The 20,369-nt window shown below is 44.7% G+C and overlaps 1 protein-coding gene across 3 annotated transcripts in view; it reads right to left on the bottom strand.

Moving 5' to 3' along the window:
• CARD19 (caspase recruitment domain family member 19) overlaps positions 1–14,153 on the bottom strand; it is a 64,906-nt gene extending 50,753 nt beyond the window's left edge. The window contains exon 1 of one of the 3 annotated variants that reach the window (XM_019536939.1): positions 13,817–14,153. In XM_019536939.1, the coding sequence (XP_019392484.1) occupies positions 13,817–13,835 (19 nt within the window). In that variant the 5' untranslated portion in view covers positions 13,836–14,153. The remainder of the gene's footprint in view (positions 1–13,816) is intronic. The other 2 variants (XM_019536938.1, XM_019536937.1) reach the window with 2 other exon arrangements.
• Positions 14,154–20,369: the final 6,216 nt, after the last annotated feature.

The raw sequence follows: 20,369 nt of genomic DNA, 5'->3' as shown, positions 1-20,369 counted from the left end.
GCAGCGCAGGGCCAGGGGAGGCCGCGGGTCGGGGCCGGGCAGGGCGTCACCGGCCCCGGGCCCAGAGCCAGTCATGGCAGCGCACACACCTGAAGCGCCAGGTCCGGGCACGGCAACAGCGCCGTCCTGCAGCCCCGGGTGAAACCCACGCGGGCCGCTGGCACATGTTGGGCTTCAGGCCTGGTTAACTGGCCATAACCTGTGACCAGCCCCACGGTCAGCTGAGTGATCTCTCCTTTTATCATGCCAGAAGCCACAAGATTATTCCACAAAACGTGGAATAACTTTGGCCCTGGTCCGTAGCCTGGGGGCACCAGTGGTCGATCGCCAACCTAGTGGGGTCCCCCAGTGGCAGATCACCCATCCCAGAAGCGCAGGTAGCAAACGGAAGTGCTGCCAGCGCTTCTCTTGGCACCCCGGTGCCCTGGACAGAAAGGGCCAATCTTGGGGTGGGGGGCACATGCCCCCCACCCCATGCTCCCCCTATGCATTGTGTAGGCAGCAGCGTTGGTGGCAGGGTAGCGACTGCAACCACCCGCAGATGCTGGGGGGTGGCAAGCAACAATCAGTAACCACCCGCACACACCGCCAGTGGGGGCAATTGGTGACTGCCTGTAGGCACCAGCAGCAGTATCAACAGCGGCCAATCTCAGGGTGCACATGCACCCATGTGCACCCCTATGCATTGCTAATGGTCCCTAGCACACCATTAACTGACCAGGTGGCCACATGCATCCCATAGCTGGGAGCCCTGGTCAGCTGACAGAAGCTTGCTCCTTATGGGTGTAGGGGGAGCCAGGGATCAGGATCCCCGTGTACCAGCAAGGTTGTGATGGGATCTGATGTGGAATGCTCCTTTACAAATACATCTGGAGGGGCCCAAATAGTCCTGCTGACTTCATGAGACTCCCCATGCCAGTAAGCCATATTCACTAGGAGAAGCACACCTTGAATCAAGTGACCACTAAGGTGCATGGACCAGCAGCTTGTCCACCTTCCCCCTAGAATGCAAGGTGCCCTAGAAAGATTCCCATGGCAGAGAACTGCCTGCCTATTTCCTATCCCTATCCAACTCAAGCAGCAATATTTTAGGTGACCCAAAAGCTTCTCAAGCAACTCTCAGCTATGAAGTTGGTGTAATAAAAAGATACTACCAAATAAACCTTGCTTCTTACTTTCTCCTGCAGCATAACAGTTACAACAGTAAAACACTATAATACTATTCAGCAAAGCACTTAGAGATGTACTAATCTTTTCAAAATCTAAGGATTTCACAAATGCATTGCTCATTTACATTTTGCATTGATCTAAGCTGGAAAAATGAAAATATGCAGTGGTTGCCCTTCAAAGGTTTCCGTTGTGCCTTTGGTCATTCTTACTAGCTCCGAGTGTTTGCTGAATCATTCTCCCTGCTTATGGTGCCCACCCTGAGGTGAGTGAGTTCCAGCAATCCCATACCCCTCCTACCACACAGATCACCCAGACCAGCTTCAGGATGTACCAATCCTGCAAACAATGAATGTAAGGCTTCCAAAAGTGCCGAGCATCTCGTTGTGACATACAAGGTTAAAATTTTAAGAACTCAAATCTCAACATGCTTAACTCCTGAAAATGTGGCCCTTATACGTGGTCATTCGGATGAGCTGACCTTCCTGGAAACTTGATTAACAGGAAAATAATCTGGCAAACTTTCCAACAACCTAATCTGCTGTTTTGCCTGTTTAGTTGTGTGTAGACCAATTTCTTGGTCTTGGGGTTTAATAATTAACTTACTATGCTAATCAACATCAGTAACACTTTATTTTTTTAGATAAGTTAATCTATAGTTCTTATCATTTGTGCACTGTACCTCTGGCATGGACATATGATGCCAATCCTACTATTTCACCTGAAGGACTACTGACATTTATTTTGGAGCTAGCCTCAATCAAAGGCATTCTGTGTGGGAAGCTGATCTGCTTATAAAGCCTTGAGTTGTGAAACAAAACAAAGATCTATTTTGTGTGTGTTTATACATACAAGAGATACAAAGCACTGATTATTTTCACTGGTGCTGAGGAGAACTGGTGGCTGTTTCATTTATAACTATCTTTAAAGAACAGGCATAAGCATGAAGTCTCTTGTTTTGTAGTTTATTGCAGGAGAGGCCAACCTGTGGCACAGGCATAGATAAAGGGAGAGAAATTTAGGGGCTAAGTGGCGGTGCCGGGAGGGAGGGTTGGGAGACTATGGCAAATTTTGGGGTGACTACTCTGGGGAAGAGCCAAGCGCTGCCCTGGTCAAAGCCGAAAGTGGCAGCCCACCCTGCCCCATGCAGATCTGTGGGCACATGGTTCCTGTGCCTCCTAGGGTACGCATAGCAGCAGGAGCCACACCACTCACAGCTCAGTCCCGTGCCCCGCTGGCTATGCAGCACCTGCGCCAGCTCTGCCACCACTCCCTCCCCCTGACTTCTGCAGGTGCTGGAAGCCCATGGCCGGGCTGTCTTGTGGCCCTACTGCTGCCCTGCATTAGCCCCCCTTCTGCCACCTATGGGCACAGGTGCTGCAAGTGGCTGGGCAACCTCTATGTGTGGCATGGGGCAGACTGGGGAGGGGGCAGGTAGCACAGCAACAGATAGGGCAAGGAACAGAAAGCAGAGCAGCAAACTCAATAGGGAGCACAGGGAAGGGAGCAGAAAGCAGAGGAGTAGTTCAGGCAAGGAGCAGAAAACAAAGCAGTAGATAAGCCAGGGAAAAGGGATATGAGTGGCACTTGGGGAAGGTGCAGGCCTAATTTTTGGCATGCCTGCCAAAAAGGTTGGCCCCCACTGGTCTGTTGGATAAATGGCAGTTTGGTCTGAACCAGGGCTGGAGGATTAATCTTCCAGTCTAGGGCTGGAGTATTAAATCCTCCTCCGCAACCGTAACAGATGCCCGTTGCCTAAAAAAGAATTTTTGCCTTTTTTCCTGTGCTCTCCCCTAAATCCATTTTGATGTGCCATCAAACCTTGGGTCCCTTGGGATGTCACAGTTCATCTACTTGCTCTGACACCGCAGTCATAGAATCACAGAAAATTGGTGTTGGAGGTCATCTAGTCCAACCCCTTGCTCAAAGCAGGACCAGCCCCAGCTAGATCATCCCACACAAGGTTTATCTAGCTGGATCTTAAAAACTTCCAAGGATGGAGATTCCACCAGCTCACTAGGTAACCTGTTCCAGTGTTTTACTACTCTCCTAGTGAGAAGTTTTTCCTAATATCTAACTTAAACTTCCCTTGGTGCTTTTGAGGCCATTGCTCCTTCTCTCATCTGCCACCACTGAGAACAGTCTAACTCAGGGGTGGGCAAAATACAGCCGCAGGGTGCATCTGGCCCACCAGTCAATTTCATCCAGCCCACGTGCACCCACGATTAATTGTACCCTGTCCAGCCTGCACACCTTGCTCCTACCCTTGTACGCAGGAGGGCCTCACGGTCAGCACGCACAGTTGCCAGGCAGGACCACTGCTGCCATTCTACAGCCACCAAGGGACCTGTTCGGCTTCCTCAGCCTCCAGCGGCTCCTCCTCCTGTCCCTGCTGCAGCGCTTGCTCAGGGTTCATGTAGGGAATGGCAGTGGTGGGAGGAAAACTGTAGCTGGGCAGGAGTGCGGAGCATGGGGCTGGGGCTATCAGGAGTGTAGAGCCCAAAACCTGCTCCCAAAGGGCCAGTGGGAGCATGGAGCTTGGGTGGGCAGGTTGTGGGTATGAGGGAGTGTAGACGGAGGTGTGCCCCCCCCGCCCACACACACACACTCTCCCCGTGGTGCACAGCCCTGCTGCTGGCAGTGGGCCCTTGGAGAGCTCATGGCCCTCACAGGCACTGCCACCCAGCAGTGTGTGGCTCCAGCCAGTTCTTGGAGCTGCAAATGGCAGCAAGGAGCAGGCCCAGGCCAGCCTGCCTCTATCACACAGGGCTCAAGTGCGGCTCCGAGGACTGGGGGAAGTCCTGTGTGATGAAGCTGGCAGCCTTCCCTGTTCCCTCCCACCATGTGCTGCTCATGGGACTCCACCAGAAGTGGAGGGGAGCTCTGTCCCCTCTTCCCAGGGGTGTCCTGGCAACTGCATGTGGCAGCAGGGAGCAGGGGAGGCAGGAGGGGGTCATAGGTGGACAAATGTACGAGCCAGCTGGGCCTGGGCCCAGGGGCCTCTGCCTGAGTGCAGACAAAACCCGCAGCCAGGCCGGGCCAGGCATGCGCAATGTGGTGAACCGTGGTTGCTGGGCGCAAACACAAATTAATCACGATAAAAATATTTTTGAAGTAAAAGTAAAATCTGTTATGGTAGATGTTTGACTTCTAGTATATGATTTGTTTTTTTTCTGATTCCAAGAAAGCAACTCCATGTCCCAAAAGGAGTACTTCAGGGGGTAAGGGGAAGGACTTCCAGTGGCAAAGGTCAGGGGTTAGGGACAGGATTTCTAGTCCCAAGATGCCAACTAGGGGCAGGGCACCTGTCAAGGGGAGGGGCTACCCTTGCAGCCCTCAACAGCTCACCTAAACTCATTAAGCTGCCCTCCAGCCAAAATAATTGCCTGCCCCCTTGTCTAGTTCCATCCTCTTTGGAGGCCCCAGTTCAGGAAGTTGAAGGCTGCTATTAAATCCCCTCAGTCTTCTCTTTTCCAGACTAAATAAACCCAGTTCCCTCAGCCTCTCCTCAGAAATCGTGTGCCCCAGTCCCATAACCATGTTTGTTGCCCTCCGCTGGACTCTCTCCAATTTTCCCGCATCCTTTCTGTACTGGGGAGCCCCAAACTGGACACAGGAATCCAGATGTGCCCTCACCAGTGCCAAATAGAGGGGAATAATCACTTCCCTTGATCTGCTGGCAACAATCTTACCAATGCAGCCCAGTGTGCCATTAGCCTTCTTGGCAACAAGGGCACACTGTTGGCTCATATTCAGCTTATTGTTCAGGTCCCTCAGGTCCTTTTCTGCAGAGCTGCTGCCTAACCAGTCAGCCCCCAACCTGTACTGGCACATGGGATTGTTCCATCCTAAATGTAGGATTTTGCACTTCTCCTTATTGAACCTCATGAGATTTCTTTGGGTCCACAGGATAGGTAGAATTCACAGCTAGGTAGAATGGTGTTATCAGAGATACAGTATACTGTAATATGATGCAATGAATAAAGCCACAGCCAGAGAGTTCACATTTGTAAGCATAGAAGGATTTCAGATCTCCCAGCTTCTAAGGCTTAGATCACAACTGTGGGAGTTAATTCTTTAACTCCACTAGCAATGGTCATATTCACACTATTTTATAGCACACACTTCCAAAGATCCCATGCTTTACCTTGTAGGAGGCAAAATACACATTACCCAATGCTAGATTTGTACTACTTCCCTTCAGAGCTTCCCAACAAAAAGTGAATTGGGAAGCAGTGAGATGGCTTTTGTTCACTATCTTCATCAATGGCCTGGAAGATGGCGCACGGCGCACCTCAGCAAGTTTGCAGTTGGCACCAAGATAAGGGAAAGAGTAGATATGCTGGAGGGTAGGGCTAGGCTTCAGAGAGACCTAGACAAGGATGACACCAACTAATGTAGCTTAACTTTGAAAAGAGCACTAGCCATGTCTACGGAGGGAAATCTCATGGCTTGCCACTCTGTTGGAGAGAACGCACAAACCTTCACAAAGGCATAATTTCGCAGTAATCTAAAGGACTGGCACGTAGAAGACTAATTTGCCAAGTAATTAATTATTTAGGCTGTTTAAATAGAATTTTCTCTCTGCATCTGACATACATTTTCAGTTCTCTTGACGGTAGTGAAAAGTTAAATCTTTAAATTTATATATAAATAAGTTTTACAGGCCATTTAATTTGTTCATTTAGAGTATAAATTTTGTATTGCAAAATTAATCACTGTTTTAAGCAATTAATTGTGCAATTTGTAATAACATTATTTTATTTTCCACACATAATTTAAGTGTTCAGAACACAATTTCTGTATTTTTCTATTTTGTGTGCGTAAGTTATATTTGCATACACAATTTGTTTTAATCATGTAGTTAGGGAAGTAGCTTTATTTATGTGCAACAAGGACATGTAAGACAAATTTGACAGCTAGATTTTCAAATCTAAGGAGAAAGGACTAACATCTCTAAATTAAAAGAATGAGCTTCAAATGAAGCTCCTAATTAAATATGGATATATTAGCTTTATGAACCAGCAAGCATGAGGAAATCTGTGTCATTTAAAAGTTCCCTTTAGCACAAAATACCAGGACCATTTAATTAATCAGCAAAGTGGAAAGGAAAAACTGACATACTTAAAAACAAGTTTTCCAAAAAAGCAATGCCAGGGCTCAGGTTTACTCACTGTGATCAAGAATGAGATACATTGCTTACTGCTGTGTACTTCTAATTGTCAAACCTAGGTCAAGAAAATGTAACATTCTGAAAATGAAGATTTCCAGCGTGTTTTACAGGAAAGCTTTTAAAGTGATGGCTTGTGTCAAAAAGAGAAAAAAATATATTTATAGATAAAGAAAGGAGTTAAAACAGGCAGATATGACCACAGACTTCTTCCTCTATGCCTCAAGACATTTAGTCCCTTATGTTAAATAGCATAAAGGTCTGAGGGGCACCCAATGATATCTGCAAGTTATCTCAGTATTCTGCGAGGCTCTGAAGCCTGTTTACTCTTTACAAATAGCAATTTAATAACATTTATTTTCATAATCAACCGGCTTTCTTAAATAACATACCTGCAAAAAAGCTAGTGGCAAGATGCCCTTAAAGGAAAACTACAGCATGGGTTAACACTAGTTAACATGACAGAAATTTCACAGTATATGAAGAATGGACAACTTTACCCAGAACGACTGAGAAGACTATACCATTGCAATGGCAAAACTAGATATAATAAAATGTTCGCTCACATACTCTGAGAGATTAGGACCTGACAGTTGTCTGGGAAGCTTTTATTTGTGTTTGCCCATTAAGAGAGAACCCAAGAAGCAGCCAAGAAGTAGTCTTTCTGTGGTCCTGTCACCATCTTTTTTTCCCCCTCACACTTCTAATCTTCTGTCTGGTGACATGAAAGTAAAATGGGTTGTGCTGCTTATGGCCTTCCTAACTGATGCATTTAATAGCATTTGACCTATTTACTAGGGCTGTGTGAAGCTTCAGTCTCTGATTCGATCTGGTGGCCCAATCTCCGAAACCGAATTGAATCAGAGGACCCTTTAATCTCTCTAAATCAAATTGGAACCCTCCAAATCAGTTTGGAGAGATTTGGCAGTTTGGACATAGACACAGCTTTAAATGTTTTTTTTAAATACCTTTAAGTACCAGGTCAATGCTGTGATGCTGGGGCAGGGGGGGCTCCCCAGTGCGCTTGGCAGCAAACCCAGAAGTGGACCAGAAGCACTTCTGGTCCACTTTCGGGTCTGTTGGGGAGCATGCTGGGGAGTGTGCTGGCCCCCCCACACCACCTCCCCAACTCAGTGACTGGTGCCTCCTGGGTCTGGGGGCCACCCAGGATCCCCCCACAGCTGAGCCGGGGGGGACACAGAAGGGCCCCTCTGCATGCTCTCCAGTGGAAGTGGACTGCTGCCGAGCACATGGAGGGCCTCGCCGCACTCCTGTGGGATGCTCCATCATTGCAGCATTCACGAGCCACGCTGGTACCTTGAGGTACATAGAAAAAAAACATTTAAAGCTGTGCCTATGGCCAACAGTTGAATTACTGTCCCTGATTCGGGCCGAATCCAAATCCAAATGAAACAGGACCCACGTCGCACTCCCCTAATATTTACGTGCTAAAAGTAATATGACCATCAGGACCTGAATACAAACTGTGCTTGTGGCATTGTATCAGCAGGCCTCCCTCTTGCTATGGGGAGCTGAAAGATCCAAATACCACTGGAATAAGTGGAACTCAGTGGCCTTGGATTGGTCCCATTGCTTTATGCAGTATATTTTGTTTGCATTACTACGAGCAGTTGTAAGCAGTTGCGGTCCACAGCTAAATACAGGAGTGGCCAGCTTGAGAATTCATAGTTGTTAGGGGCTGGAAGGGACCTTACAGATCACTGAGTCCAGCTCCCCTGCATGTGGGCAGGAAAGACTGCTGAGATCAAATGATCCCAGCAAGATGGGCATCAAGATGGTTTTAGGAAGATCACCAGGGTGGGTAACTGTACCACTTCTGGGGGAAGGCTGTTCCAAACCCTCGGCATTCAGCTTGTAAAGAAGTTTTTCCTTATGTCTAGCCCTAATTGATCTTCAATCAGCTTGAGCCCATTATTTTTTGTCCTCCCCTGGCGGACCTTAGTGAATAGATGCTCCCCCAAACCCTGATGTAGACCTCCGATATACTTATGTTCTTCAGGCTACCAGGGTCCAAACTGCTTGTACATGACCAAAAGAAATATTTTTACTAAAGCTAGGTACTGCCATGATTAGGTTGTTACATATTAAAGAATGATACATATTTAAGTACCTATTTTCATTCATTCGGATAGGGGTGTCCTTTGGCACCTCAAAAAAACAAAGATGGTGGACAGCAGGGAGGGTTTGACAGAGGATAGATTACACTAAACCTGCCCTGTACTTCTACGTTCCCCCCAGAGCATCCACTCCAGCCACTGTTGGGTACAGGTTCCTGGACCACTAGTCTGACCCACTATAGCATTTCTTATGTCTTTATATATATATTTTTATATAATTTTGTATAGCCTTCTTTGTGCTATACAAGTTGTGAACAAGAATCCCATGATCCTGAATCACCTACATGAAGAGGTTTAGCTGAATTGTCTCACCCGTAGTTTTACAAAATATTTAAATAACTTGCTTAATAAGGATTTTCTTCTGATTCTGTCATAGATGACTGGCATTGTTTTTATTTTTATATTTCCTCTTTCAAGATTGCCAGACGATTGAAAAATATCAGCTATGCTGATTTGCATGTCTGATACACTAGTGTTTTTTATACTTCCGCTTTTAAGAAAAGCAGATTTGGGTTACCTGAATCCTATGAACCTGTATATTGCAAACAAGCCAGACAAAGAGGGATATATGAAATGATATGCAGAGCTTGTACCATTTCAACTGATGTAGCACTACAATAAACCAAGGAGTATATGTCAGTATCATTTATGCTACCACTGGTTACAGTCTGTATAGTCCTTAATCAGTAAACTAAATGAACTGCACCAGGTTTGTCTTCCAGGCCTTTCTTTGCATTAGAAACAACTCATGGTCAACACAACTCCAAGTTGCAAACTTTACATTTCTCAGTGTTTGGCACGTTTATATTGGAGAATAAGATTCATACCCATCTTCCCTTCTTAACTTCTGAACTGCCCATTGTGAGAGATTCTTGCTGGATAGAAGGACACCTTTAAGGAAGGACAAAATTCTGGATTTGGTTTCACATCTCTAGCAGAACAAGGGAAGTGATAATTCCCTTGTATTCAGCACTGGTGAGGGCACATCTGGAGTACTGTATCCGATTTTGGGCCCCCCACTACAGAAAGAAAAAGGACAAATTAGAGGGCAACGGAAATGGTTATGGGGCTGGGACATATGAGGGTGGTTCCAAAGAGGATGGAGCTACACTGATCTCAGTGGTGACAGATGACAGAACAAGGAGCAATGGTCTCAAGGTGCAGCAAGGGAAGTTTAGATTATATATCAGGAAAAACTTTATCACTAGGAGGATAGTGAAGTACTGGAGCAGGTTACCCAGAAAGGTTGTGGAATCTTCATCCTTGGAAGTTTCCAAGACCCAGCTAGACAAAGCTTTGGCTTGGATGAGCTAGTTAAGGATGGTCACGCTTTGTGCAGATGGTTGGACTAAATGACCTCCTGAATTCCGTTCCAACCCAAATTCTGAGCTACAGAGTTCACATTCCACTACACTGCCATGGAGCTGGAAAGAGCTTTGCCACTATAAGGATCCCTCTATGAAGTTAACTGCAGGTACCTCTAGGTCTGCATCTGGCCTGAGAATTGAGTAGTTGGTGTGAATGGCTTTACTGATGTTTCATGGTCTTGTAAGAAAAATAAGTACTCCCCCCACAGATCCTAACTCAGCTCCTAAAGGGATGCCCAATACCCAGACTAGCTGCTTGCGCAAGATTTGTGCAATGGACACAGGATTGTCAGCAGGACCGGTCCAAGGGTAATTGGTGCCCTAGGTGTACTGCGTGCCTCGGTGCCCCCGCCACTTCCAATATATCTTTTAGGATGACGTTACCAGTGCTATGCTCGTCATAAGTCTGTGTGAGAGTTGAAAAAGTAGGAGCTGCGAGGGGAGTACAAGAGAGCCATGAGGTGCACTTAAAGCCATGTCGAATCCCTTGATGTAGCTGTGTGGAGGTAACCAGGAGTTCTAGCTGTGATGGTGGTCGATTCTAGTGATCTTTCCTCTGAGATCTTTTCAGAGGTCTTTCTCCCCTTAACAAACCACAGGTCCTAGACCAAGCTGGAGCTGTAGCCAGCCAGGGCTGTTATTTAGAATGATGTTCCTGTTATTTTGTTCTGCATATAATTTTGGCGCGCCCCAAATTTTGGTACCCTAGGCAACCAGCTAGTTCACCTAATGGTTGGACCAGCCCTGATTGTTGGAAGACTCCTTCAGAATCACTTTCCAGCTTTTGATTTTCTCTCCCTCACTCTCTAACGTGTCTTCGCTTCTCAGGTAAGAAAGGAGCTTTTTATTGTGGCACACACGTCTACCAGAGAGAGGAGTTGCAGTTCAATGTACCAGACACTTCAACCTGCTTTTCGAGTAATTGATTTTAGGAGTGAATGACAGCACTTCTGAAAGTCAAGTCCTCATAAAGTGTCAACAGTAGAAAAATGGAAACATACAAAACAAAAAAAATCATTAAGCACTTTTGAAAAAATCTTGTTCCTTACCTCAACATCTCTGTATTATAATGTATAATGTATAATACAGCATTTGCTAAACTATTTCTGTTTCTTTTTGTTTTAGAAATGCAACATTGTAGAAAAGTTTCATTTAAATATTTTTATATTTAAAATATTGTGAAATATTATAAAGTTGTTGATGGGTTTGCTTGGGAGTCAAACAGAAGTGTAGGTGTCATGAATATACACCACCTAACTAAAGAAATCCTTATTTTTAATTATATAAACATGGATTTGAAAAATCCAGATTTCATTTTGCTCTTAATTGTGACAGCGCACATTGGTGTTGATCCTGTCTGGATCAAATGCGGGTTTTGATGCTGATTTCAGTAGCAGCATAAATAGATTCTGACTAGAAGAAAGTGATTTCATGATCCCTATACAGCAATTTTTAGGAGGGATTGCATATATATGTTCAAACTTTATGGCATTAGGCGCTGCATAGTAGGCCTGTGTGAAGTGGCTAGTATTTGCTTTGGATTCGGCCGATTCAGGGGACAGTGATTCAATTCAGTGATTCAAATCACCATCCTGAATCGATTCAGCTGAATCTGATTTGGCGATCTGGCTGCTGCTGAATCAACTGAATCACACAGGCCCCATTCCTCACCCGCTCTCCCAGCTCAGCCCGGCCCCAGGTCCCGGCTCTTTGAAAAAAAGAAAAAAAAAGCAAGAATAAAAAAAAAGCCTGGCACTCACCGGGTGCTGCCAGGTGGGGGGCAATCCCTGCTGCCCCCCACTACCCCATGCTGCCATGAGGCCCCCATCCTCTGCATGTTTTTCCAGCCCGGCCCCATGGATGCCCCACCCACCGCAGCTCCTGGCCCTTTAAAAAAAAAAAAAAAAAAGTCCTCACTCACCAGCTCCTGCCAGGCCGGAGGGGGGCACAATCTCTGCTGTCCCCCACTGCCCCACACTGTGTAGGGGGCTCTGTCACAAACCCCCAGAAGCCCTGAAACCACTGCAGCAGCTGGTGAGTTTGGGGGTTTTTGTGGTTTTTCTTAAACGGTTCGGAGCTGGGGCGGGAGAGGCAGCTATGGTGGGGGGGAGGCTGGGAGAGCATGTGAGGGATGGGGGCTCATGGCAGAGCCCCCCATGCAGTGGGGGCTTTTTTTAAACACCCAGGAGCTGGGGCGAGTAGGGCAGCCATGGGAGGGGTCTGGGGGAGTGGGCAGGGGTCAGGGTGCTCAGGGGGATTGGGAGAGCAGGCAGGCAGGGGTCCCCTCCCCCCTCCTCCAGCCTCCCCTCCCCCGCCCCCTACTTACCAGCTTGAAGTCCGGTTACAGCTCCCTGCTGCAGCCAACGGGGACTTCCCGAATCACTGAAGCTCTCTGAATCTTTTCTGAATCAATCCAAAGAGCTTCAAGTTGATTTGGACCTTTTAAGTGACCCCCTGATTCAATTAGGATTTGAGATTCAGCCGCCAAATTGGGCCAAATCTCCTCCGAATCAAATCAGCACTCGAAGCCTCGCACAGCCCTATTACATAGTATCATAACATAATCATAGGCTTTGATTTTATTATGGTTTCACACAATTAAATGCCTGCCATAATGTTTTGTATTCATAACACTAAGTCTGCTGAAAGCAGGATTAAAAAAATATCACTAATAGAATTCAAACTGCAATTATGCCAACTTCAGTGTGCACATAGAAGTTTCCAAATCAGTTTGAAATATCCTTCAAAATTTCAAAACATCCTGGGTGAAATGGAAAGAACAGAACTTTAAAAAATATAAGCAGCATCTATTGCTATAATATTGCAAGACCCGGTTGTAGGTATTTTGACTGCCATGCCAACAAAAAGGATGACAGTAATCAAGGTAAATACATCCTTTCTTCCCATCCTGCATATAGTACATTGTCCATGCTGTTTACAGTCTGCCATTTCAGCTTAGAAGCATGCATGAGTTTTTGTATAGCTAATCACAGCTACTAAAATGTAAAATGTTAGTGAGCTATATTAGGGATGTAGTTTGCATTGGTCAGTTAAAATGAGTCATATGCCAGATAGAGGCAAGCCTAGATACAGATGGGTGGAACTGTGATGTGGCACATATTTGGCAGAAGCAAGGCACTGTTAACCCCTCCCAGAGCCAGATCTATGACATTCAAAGAGCATAAGCAGATATGGAGTATGCATTTGCAGTATTAGTGCAAGTGCCACTACAAAGCCATTAGAGCCTATGAAGTGAATAATGCTTATTTTCAAAATTTATCAAGAGCTGCAATTTGCAAATCACTTGCTCCCTGCTGATGGCAGGCAGTGAAGGGAAGTCCAATTATTTTCCAGGGCTGCGATTCATCTTTGATTTTTATCTCTTAATTTGGCGAACAATCCAAATGACCTGCCAAACAACATGCTCTATTTTCCATAGTATCTGTTTAAAGGACAAGCAGACCCATTTTCCAACTAGCTATTCTGGAGAGATTACTGTTTTTCCCCCCTCCAGTGATGCAGTTATGCTTCTTGAATTTGATTATTTTATTTAATTTTGCCCCTGTCACCTGGAATCAGAATGAGAACATGCTTCAAACTATCTGGTAAGTATTAAACCACAACTGCATGATTTCCTTCTTTTTTTCCTCCCAGGCTGTGAAGGGCTAGATCACGTTAGGAATAAATTAAATCCCTGCAGCGCAGGAAGTTTCTTTAACGTAATTTTTCTTTCTGCTAGGAAAACAGAATAAGCACTACAGCTATTTAAAGGATAGTATCACATGAAAACTCCCTGCTCGAAGTTTTAGCTAGCAATTTGCAAAACAGACCCCAAGAAGAAATCTCAGACTTCATCAAGCAACAAGCCATTCATCAAGCAACCAAGCACTTGCCACTCCTTTATTTATTCAGGACGCTGTGTTGCTGCATCAGTGATTTAATGAAATATACCCACTTAAATGTGTATCACTTACATGTCCTGTAGAGCATCATCCATAGGTTTCACAATGTTTTTGTTTCCTCCGAAATATGTAAAACAGACGGCTGAAAAAGTTGCCACCCAGCTTTGATGAACAAAGGTCACTAAGTTAATAAAGTGAAAGTAAAATCAGCAGGAGCCACGTATGGTTTTATGTGACCAGCAGAGGCCTCTCTTGTGTGCTGAGCTAAGAAAATGCCAGTGAAGGAAATTACTTCAAGGGGAGAAGTCAATCAGAGTTTTGTCATTGATTTTAACAGGCTCACAACAAGAAAGCAAGGGTCCCAAGATCCTTTATATTGGGAGTACTTGGGACTGTATTTTATACAGATCATGCCATTCCTATTATGATCTTCCTTCACTGTTTATTTACAAGAGATGAGCCAAAATAAAATCTTGATCCAAACACATCCAGATTCTAAAGTTTTGTTTCAGATTCAAATTTGTTCCTGGTATATTTCTCTGTTAAAAGCAAACCCAGCTCCCAGGTGAACACTTCAGACTTGAGAAAGGCTGCATTTGGACCTTAACTCTGTCATCAACAATCCTTCCATTCAAGGATGAGACCAGCTGAGAGTCCCAATGGGCACACACTCAGACTCAGCTGGATCAACAGAGAGAGCAAGGGCTTTTCATCTCTGTCTTCTTGTTTGGAAATATTTGGCCCATTATTGTGGGTGCCACTGCTGGTCTCCACAGTCACGGAAAGACAAAGAGAGATGAAGACCCAAGCCACAAAAGGGCTTTAGAAATTAAAACCAGTTTCTGGAAATGGATTGGAACCCATTGCACCATGCTTTCTGAGGGGATCACCAAGCAAGGCACCAATCCCACAAATACTTGTCCATGTCTGGGCTTAAGGCTTTGCAGCTTCAATGGACAGACACATTCTGGTTCAAATTAATTTTGAGGGCCCAATTCTGCACTGTGTTACACAAGGTTGATATCGGTGCAATTTCTTTAATGCAAGGCATACACTGGTATAAAGCAGTGGAGAACCAGGCTGGCATAGCTGTCTAGGTAAGGAGCATCACTGGAGTTCCCATCAGCTCCCTCCTGTTCCAGTCAACAAGTGACATTAGAAACAACTCCAGTCAGTGAAATAATGATACAAGGACTTACAGGTTCTATAAATCATGTCTCCTCCCACCAGGACTTTAAGAAAAGAATAACATGATTGGGAACAAAATAAGCAGGCAGGTAAGTGGCATGGACTAAGAGAGGACAGGATTTGGCAAACCAGAGTTTGCACAGAACTGTTGCTGTTGCACAAGGAATAATTCTGAAAGAATCTGACCTTAAACACAGAAGGCCCTGTGCTAAGAAACCATGCGGAAACAGCCCCAGGTCCTTTTTCATTCCCAGCTCACATTTCCACCTATGTCTGCCACTTCCCTTCCTTTCTGGAGTCCTTGAGCTTACTACCCTGTTCCTGCTGCTCCTTCCTTCCCTGAAGCCAGCTTGTTCCTTTTTTCCAGAGCCTAGAGCATTGTTGCTGCTCACAGGATTCACAGTCCCTGCAACCTGAGCTCTCCCTAGCCCCCTTTAGCTACTCCTCTTGCTCCAGAATGGCTCTGATCCTGGCCCTTCCCTGATCTTCTTCTTGTTTCTCACTGCTCTAAGGAGGACAGAGACAGGTGGTATAGCAAAATAAAAGCACGTAACATGTTCACTTCTTTCCATAGATTCGGATGTGCTAATAGAAAAGTATGAAATGAGAAGTTATTGACAGCACATAACAATGTTGAATTTAATAAAATAAATATCTTGGAGAAACCTGACCTTAATCCTTGTCAGTCACTGCCTTTGGGTCTCTTCTGTGGCATGACTGGCTGGAAGTCTGGATCATCTCCTTTGGAGATTATCTTTTTTTCTCTGGGTTGCTATACATACATGAATAGCAGAAATCAGGTGAGCTAAAATGGGCCATGAAGTTAACTTCAGACAAGCCTTAATAATTTCTCTTGGACTCTACATATAATTGGATTTCTGGTCTCATTTCCCAATGTACCCCTCCCCCCCACTTCCCACCCCACAACATCCTGATATAAAACATTTAACTCTCCTATACCTGTAAAATAAACTCCTAACCATGATGCTATTGTTCTCTAAAAACTATCTTCTGAGGTACCGTTCCACTGAGGTGAAGGAGGAGAGTTCTGATTTCTTTTATAGCTATTGCCTAAGAATCCCTATCCCCTACCATAACATTGTTTGTACTCTCCTCACGTTCAGAAGAATTTCTTTGCAACCATAAACTATATATTACGTACCTAGTATATGATTAAAGTTTGGATTCTAGAGAGACCACTGAACCTCATAGGGCATGTGGATGAACACTATATAAGGCTCTCTCTTGGATTTTCCCTCAAAAAGACAATAAATCTTTGAATGAAGCGCAGTGTGTACTATAGCTAAATTAACAACTTCTTGGTGGCCTATCCACTTTTATTAAATCTCAGGGGCTACAAGGAAGCATGCCACCAGACCTCCTTCTCAGTTCTTTCAAGTTGCTGATTCAATTAAGGCAGCCTCTAAATTAAAACTATTACAAAGATGTGCTTTATATCATTGTGACAAGAAACCTAATGCAAGCCATTTGCATCTGATTGTAATAGAAGTGATGCCTTTATTCATTTGCTCATCCCAGAGGTCATCATTGCTTGAGTTCTTCCAGGAGCAAGATGATTTGATTTTGCAAAAAAATCAAAATGCAAAAAGGTCCCTTGCACAGAAGCATCCTTGCAGTTCCCTGTTCTGATATTCAGCGTATCCCATAATCATACGGGTGCTCTGATCTCTCCCTGTCTTTTTTATGCCTGCCTCCTTCACTTATATCTCAGCCATGTCCTTACAGTTGCTTAGATTTTGTAGGTTTTTCTCCTGCCTGTATCCTATAAAGATCTCTCTCTCCCTCATTCAGATATAGCCTGCTCCAAATAAACTTTGAATTATGCTAATACATACCAAGGAGTACAGTACTTAATAGCTTCAGAATGGCAAAACAAAGCATGCAGTCAAAATGGTATCTTTTAATTCTTCCCTAGTGAGAACACAAGAACAGGTCATTCAAGGGAAACAGCAAGCCACCAAATACTCATTTACAAAGCTCCCAGAAGGAAATGTCCATTCTTTACTGGCTATTCTGTAATTAATCAAGCAGTTTACTCCCCCAGAGGAGAGCAAGCTGGTAAAGGCGGCCTCTTTTGTTCTGATTCAATTGACTGGTTCCAACACATATGAAGGTTTGTCAACCCCAAGTGCGCAAAATGATCTGCCAGGCCCCCTGATTGAAATCATGTTTGTTTATTTGTTTTTTTTTTAAAATAATTCATTTAGCTTTCTTTTTATTTACTTGGTGATATTGGAGCCTTCAGGGCTTGAGTTTTTCTTTGTTACTACAAGGTTTGGACACCTATTTATTTTTAAGTAAAGATTCTTATGCACCCATCTGACTCAAGGCATTGCAGCTTTAAAAAAAATGACAACAAATATCGTGAGACTTGTGATAAAGTCAGAAGAGCCAAATGCTGCATGTTGTGCTGCCCCCAAAATGCAACTGGGTATTTCCTTTGGCTACGGGCAGGAGCTCTGTAGGAGCTTCATCCTGCAAAGTACTGAGGGTGCTGACAGAAGTGACATTTGTCATGTGATCAGCCCCTTGAAAGTGCTCTACAACTCTGCTGTGACAAGCACACAGCTGCGAAGCGCTTTAAAAGTGTCTGATTGCATGATAAATTAACCCTCAAGTAATGAGGGTTCAGATGAAGGCACTTCAAAGTGGAGCACCTTCATTAACTTCTGTCTGTCCCTGTGCCTAATCAGCCCAACCCCTGCCCCTCTGTGCTGTCTATAGGAAGAGAGGGGGAGAAGGTAGGGGGAGGGAGCTCTGAACTGCAGTTTGCCCAGCCTGAGCTGGGGGGGTGGGGAAATGGATTGCAGCCCCCACCATGGATTTGAGGGTCCCCCAACATGGGGGCTCCACTCCACATACTCTCCCTCCAACTCAGGCTGGACAAACACCAACCCAGAGCTCCCTGCTCTCCCTTCTCCCCCCTCTCATCCTGCAGACACAGCTGAGTGGGGCTAGGGGAGAGAGTCTGCTGACAGGCAACTCCTCCCGGATTGGCTCTGAAGTGGAGCTCAACTCTTCCATGCCTCAATGCTCCCAGACAACAGTCGGTAGGAGCAGGGCCAGATTAACTTTTATAGGACCCTAGGCAAACAACTTGTGGGCCCCAGGCTGGTTGAGACCCCCCCACTTCCCACCCCAGGCCTGCTGCCTGCAGGGAGTGGGGCTCAGAGCCACTGCTAGGAAGCAGCTGCCACAGCAGCAAGGCAGGTGGAAGGGAAGGGAAGGGAAGGTGGACCGGGTCATTTGCATTGCTGCCACAGAGGGAAGGATCAGAGTTCCCCACAGCTCAGGGCCCTAGGCATGTGCCTAGTTTGCCTATGCGTTAATCCAGCCCTGGGCAGAAGGGGGTCACTCCCACTCATGGCACTTTCTGTGAAGGGCCATGAATGAGAGCAGGAAGCTGCATGTCTGTCAGTGCCCTGAGTGCTTTTGATTCCCCCCACTTCACAGGTTCTAGCCCATCCAATTTGTAGCATGGAAAATAATTCCTTGTCCTTTTGACTCAGAGAAGAACAAATCTGATTTATAAACAATAAATGCAACAGCTATCAAAAGATATCTTGCTTCCCATGGCGACGGATCTACTAGCTGGTTTCAGACCACACCTGTATTTGCCTAAGAACTTGAAACTATCTTTTTAGCTTTCTGCATAGAGGCTGAGTTTAACAGCAGACCAGAACAGTATGCCCACCATCTCTGTAGTTCTCGCTTGCAATAGCAACACACTTTTGAAATATTCTGAGTGAAGGAATAGCACTGGTAAATGATTGCAAATGAAAACACTGTTCATCTGTCACTGTTTTATCTGTGAAGAATTATCCTATCATGGTGTGATGTGCAGCAATTAAACAGTTTAAAAGACTAGGCTGCATACATACTTCTATTTTCTTTATGTTTACTAGCAGTGTGGTTGTTTTAAGTGCAAGCCATTTGTTCATTAAAAATATACACAAGTCAATGTGAAATGCCCTTTGAGGGTTGCTCTGTATAACAAAAGACCAGCAGATGAATCCACTTGAACTCATTAGCTGGATAAACAAGCTTTTTAAAATGTCTGCTTGATATTCTCAACAGCTTTCATCTTCTTTCTGCACGGCACTCATTTGCCTTCTGATGATAAATAATTTTTACATGAGCAATAAAACCAACTCCAGGGGGTATACTTATCATAAACTAAGCACACTCCCAAAGGAAACAAAATCACAAGTCTTACACAACACCATAGGTGTAGTTTCTTTATCTTGTTATAATTTACCTGCCTATTGTGCTATGTTGCTTAAATAAGTAGTAGTAATGCAAAGTTCTAGCTCTTACATACATAATCTGTCTGGCTTCTCTGCAGTTTTGTCTATCAATGGCTTTCATCTTAAGGGTTATATTTTCTCCATCGAAAACAAACCTAATAACAGTCTCATTTGTAGAACCTGGCAATTATATTTCCTTTTCCCTTCTTGTCTTGTGCATTTTGTTGAAAGTACAAGTGAATCTATTTCCCCACATGAAGTTTGAAATCTTAATAAAGCATTTGAGAGTCATGTGATAAAGTTAAAATTACAGTGAGCTCCTGAAATCCTTACTCAAAGAATATTCATATTCAGTTTATTCATGGAATCATAGAAACATAGGCCTGAAAGGGAACTCATAAGATTTTGTAGTCTGATAGCCTGCACTAAAGTAGGATCAAATATACCAAGACTAGTGATTCTTAACCAGTGCAACCAGATCTTTTGAAGGGTGCTCAAGGTGTGAAATAAGTAAGGTGTGAGGAAATAAGCAGGTAAGTTAAGTAGATAAGTCCAGCTCAGGCTTGTCCCTGCCTGGACAATCCTCTACCTCTATTGCCCAGTTCCTGGGTAAGGAAGCAAGCACTGCAATATATAAATTAGTTCTTGAAATTTGGTGCCATTCAATTCACAAAAAAATGTGAAGTGACTTGAGTTCAGTGAGGGGTGCCTGCAGTCCAGAAAGGTTGAGAACCACTGACCAACACCACCCCCAACAAGTGGTTGTCTCGCCTATTTCTTAAAACTTCCAAAGATTGCATGATCTCTGTAGGTATCCTGGTTCAGTGTTTCGCTATGTTTATAGTTAGAAAACTTTCCTAATATCCAACCCAAAACTTCTTTGTCACAAAGTAAAGTGGATTCCTTTTTGTTCTACCTCCACCAAGCATGAGGAACAATTGATGCATACCAGCCATTTAGGTATCGGAAGCTGCTAGCATGTCTGCCCTTAACCCTGGCTTTTCTAAACTAAACAAACCCAAGTCCTTCAACCTTTCCTCATAAAACATAGATCATGCTTTCTAAACCTCCCATCATTCCATCTGTTCTCCCTTGAATTCTAACCCATTTGTCTCTCTCTCTCTCACAGGATGGTACCCTAAGCAAGACAGCATTTTACCTGAGGCCTC

The sequence above is a fragment of the Crocodylus porosus genome, unplaced genomic scaffold, assembly GCF_001723895.1.
Source record: "Crocodylus porosus isolate Cpor-Errol unplaced genomic scaffold, CroPor_comp1, whole genome shotgun sequence".
In the NCBI taxonomy this organism is placed as follows: domain Eukaryota; kingdom Metazoa; phylum Chordata; order Crocodylia; family Crocodylidae; genus Crocodylus; species Crocodylus porosus.
Note: the sequence above shows the minus strand (reverse complement) of the source record. Positions and strands in the feature narration are given on the sequence as shown.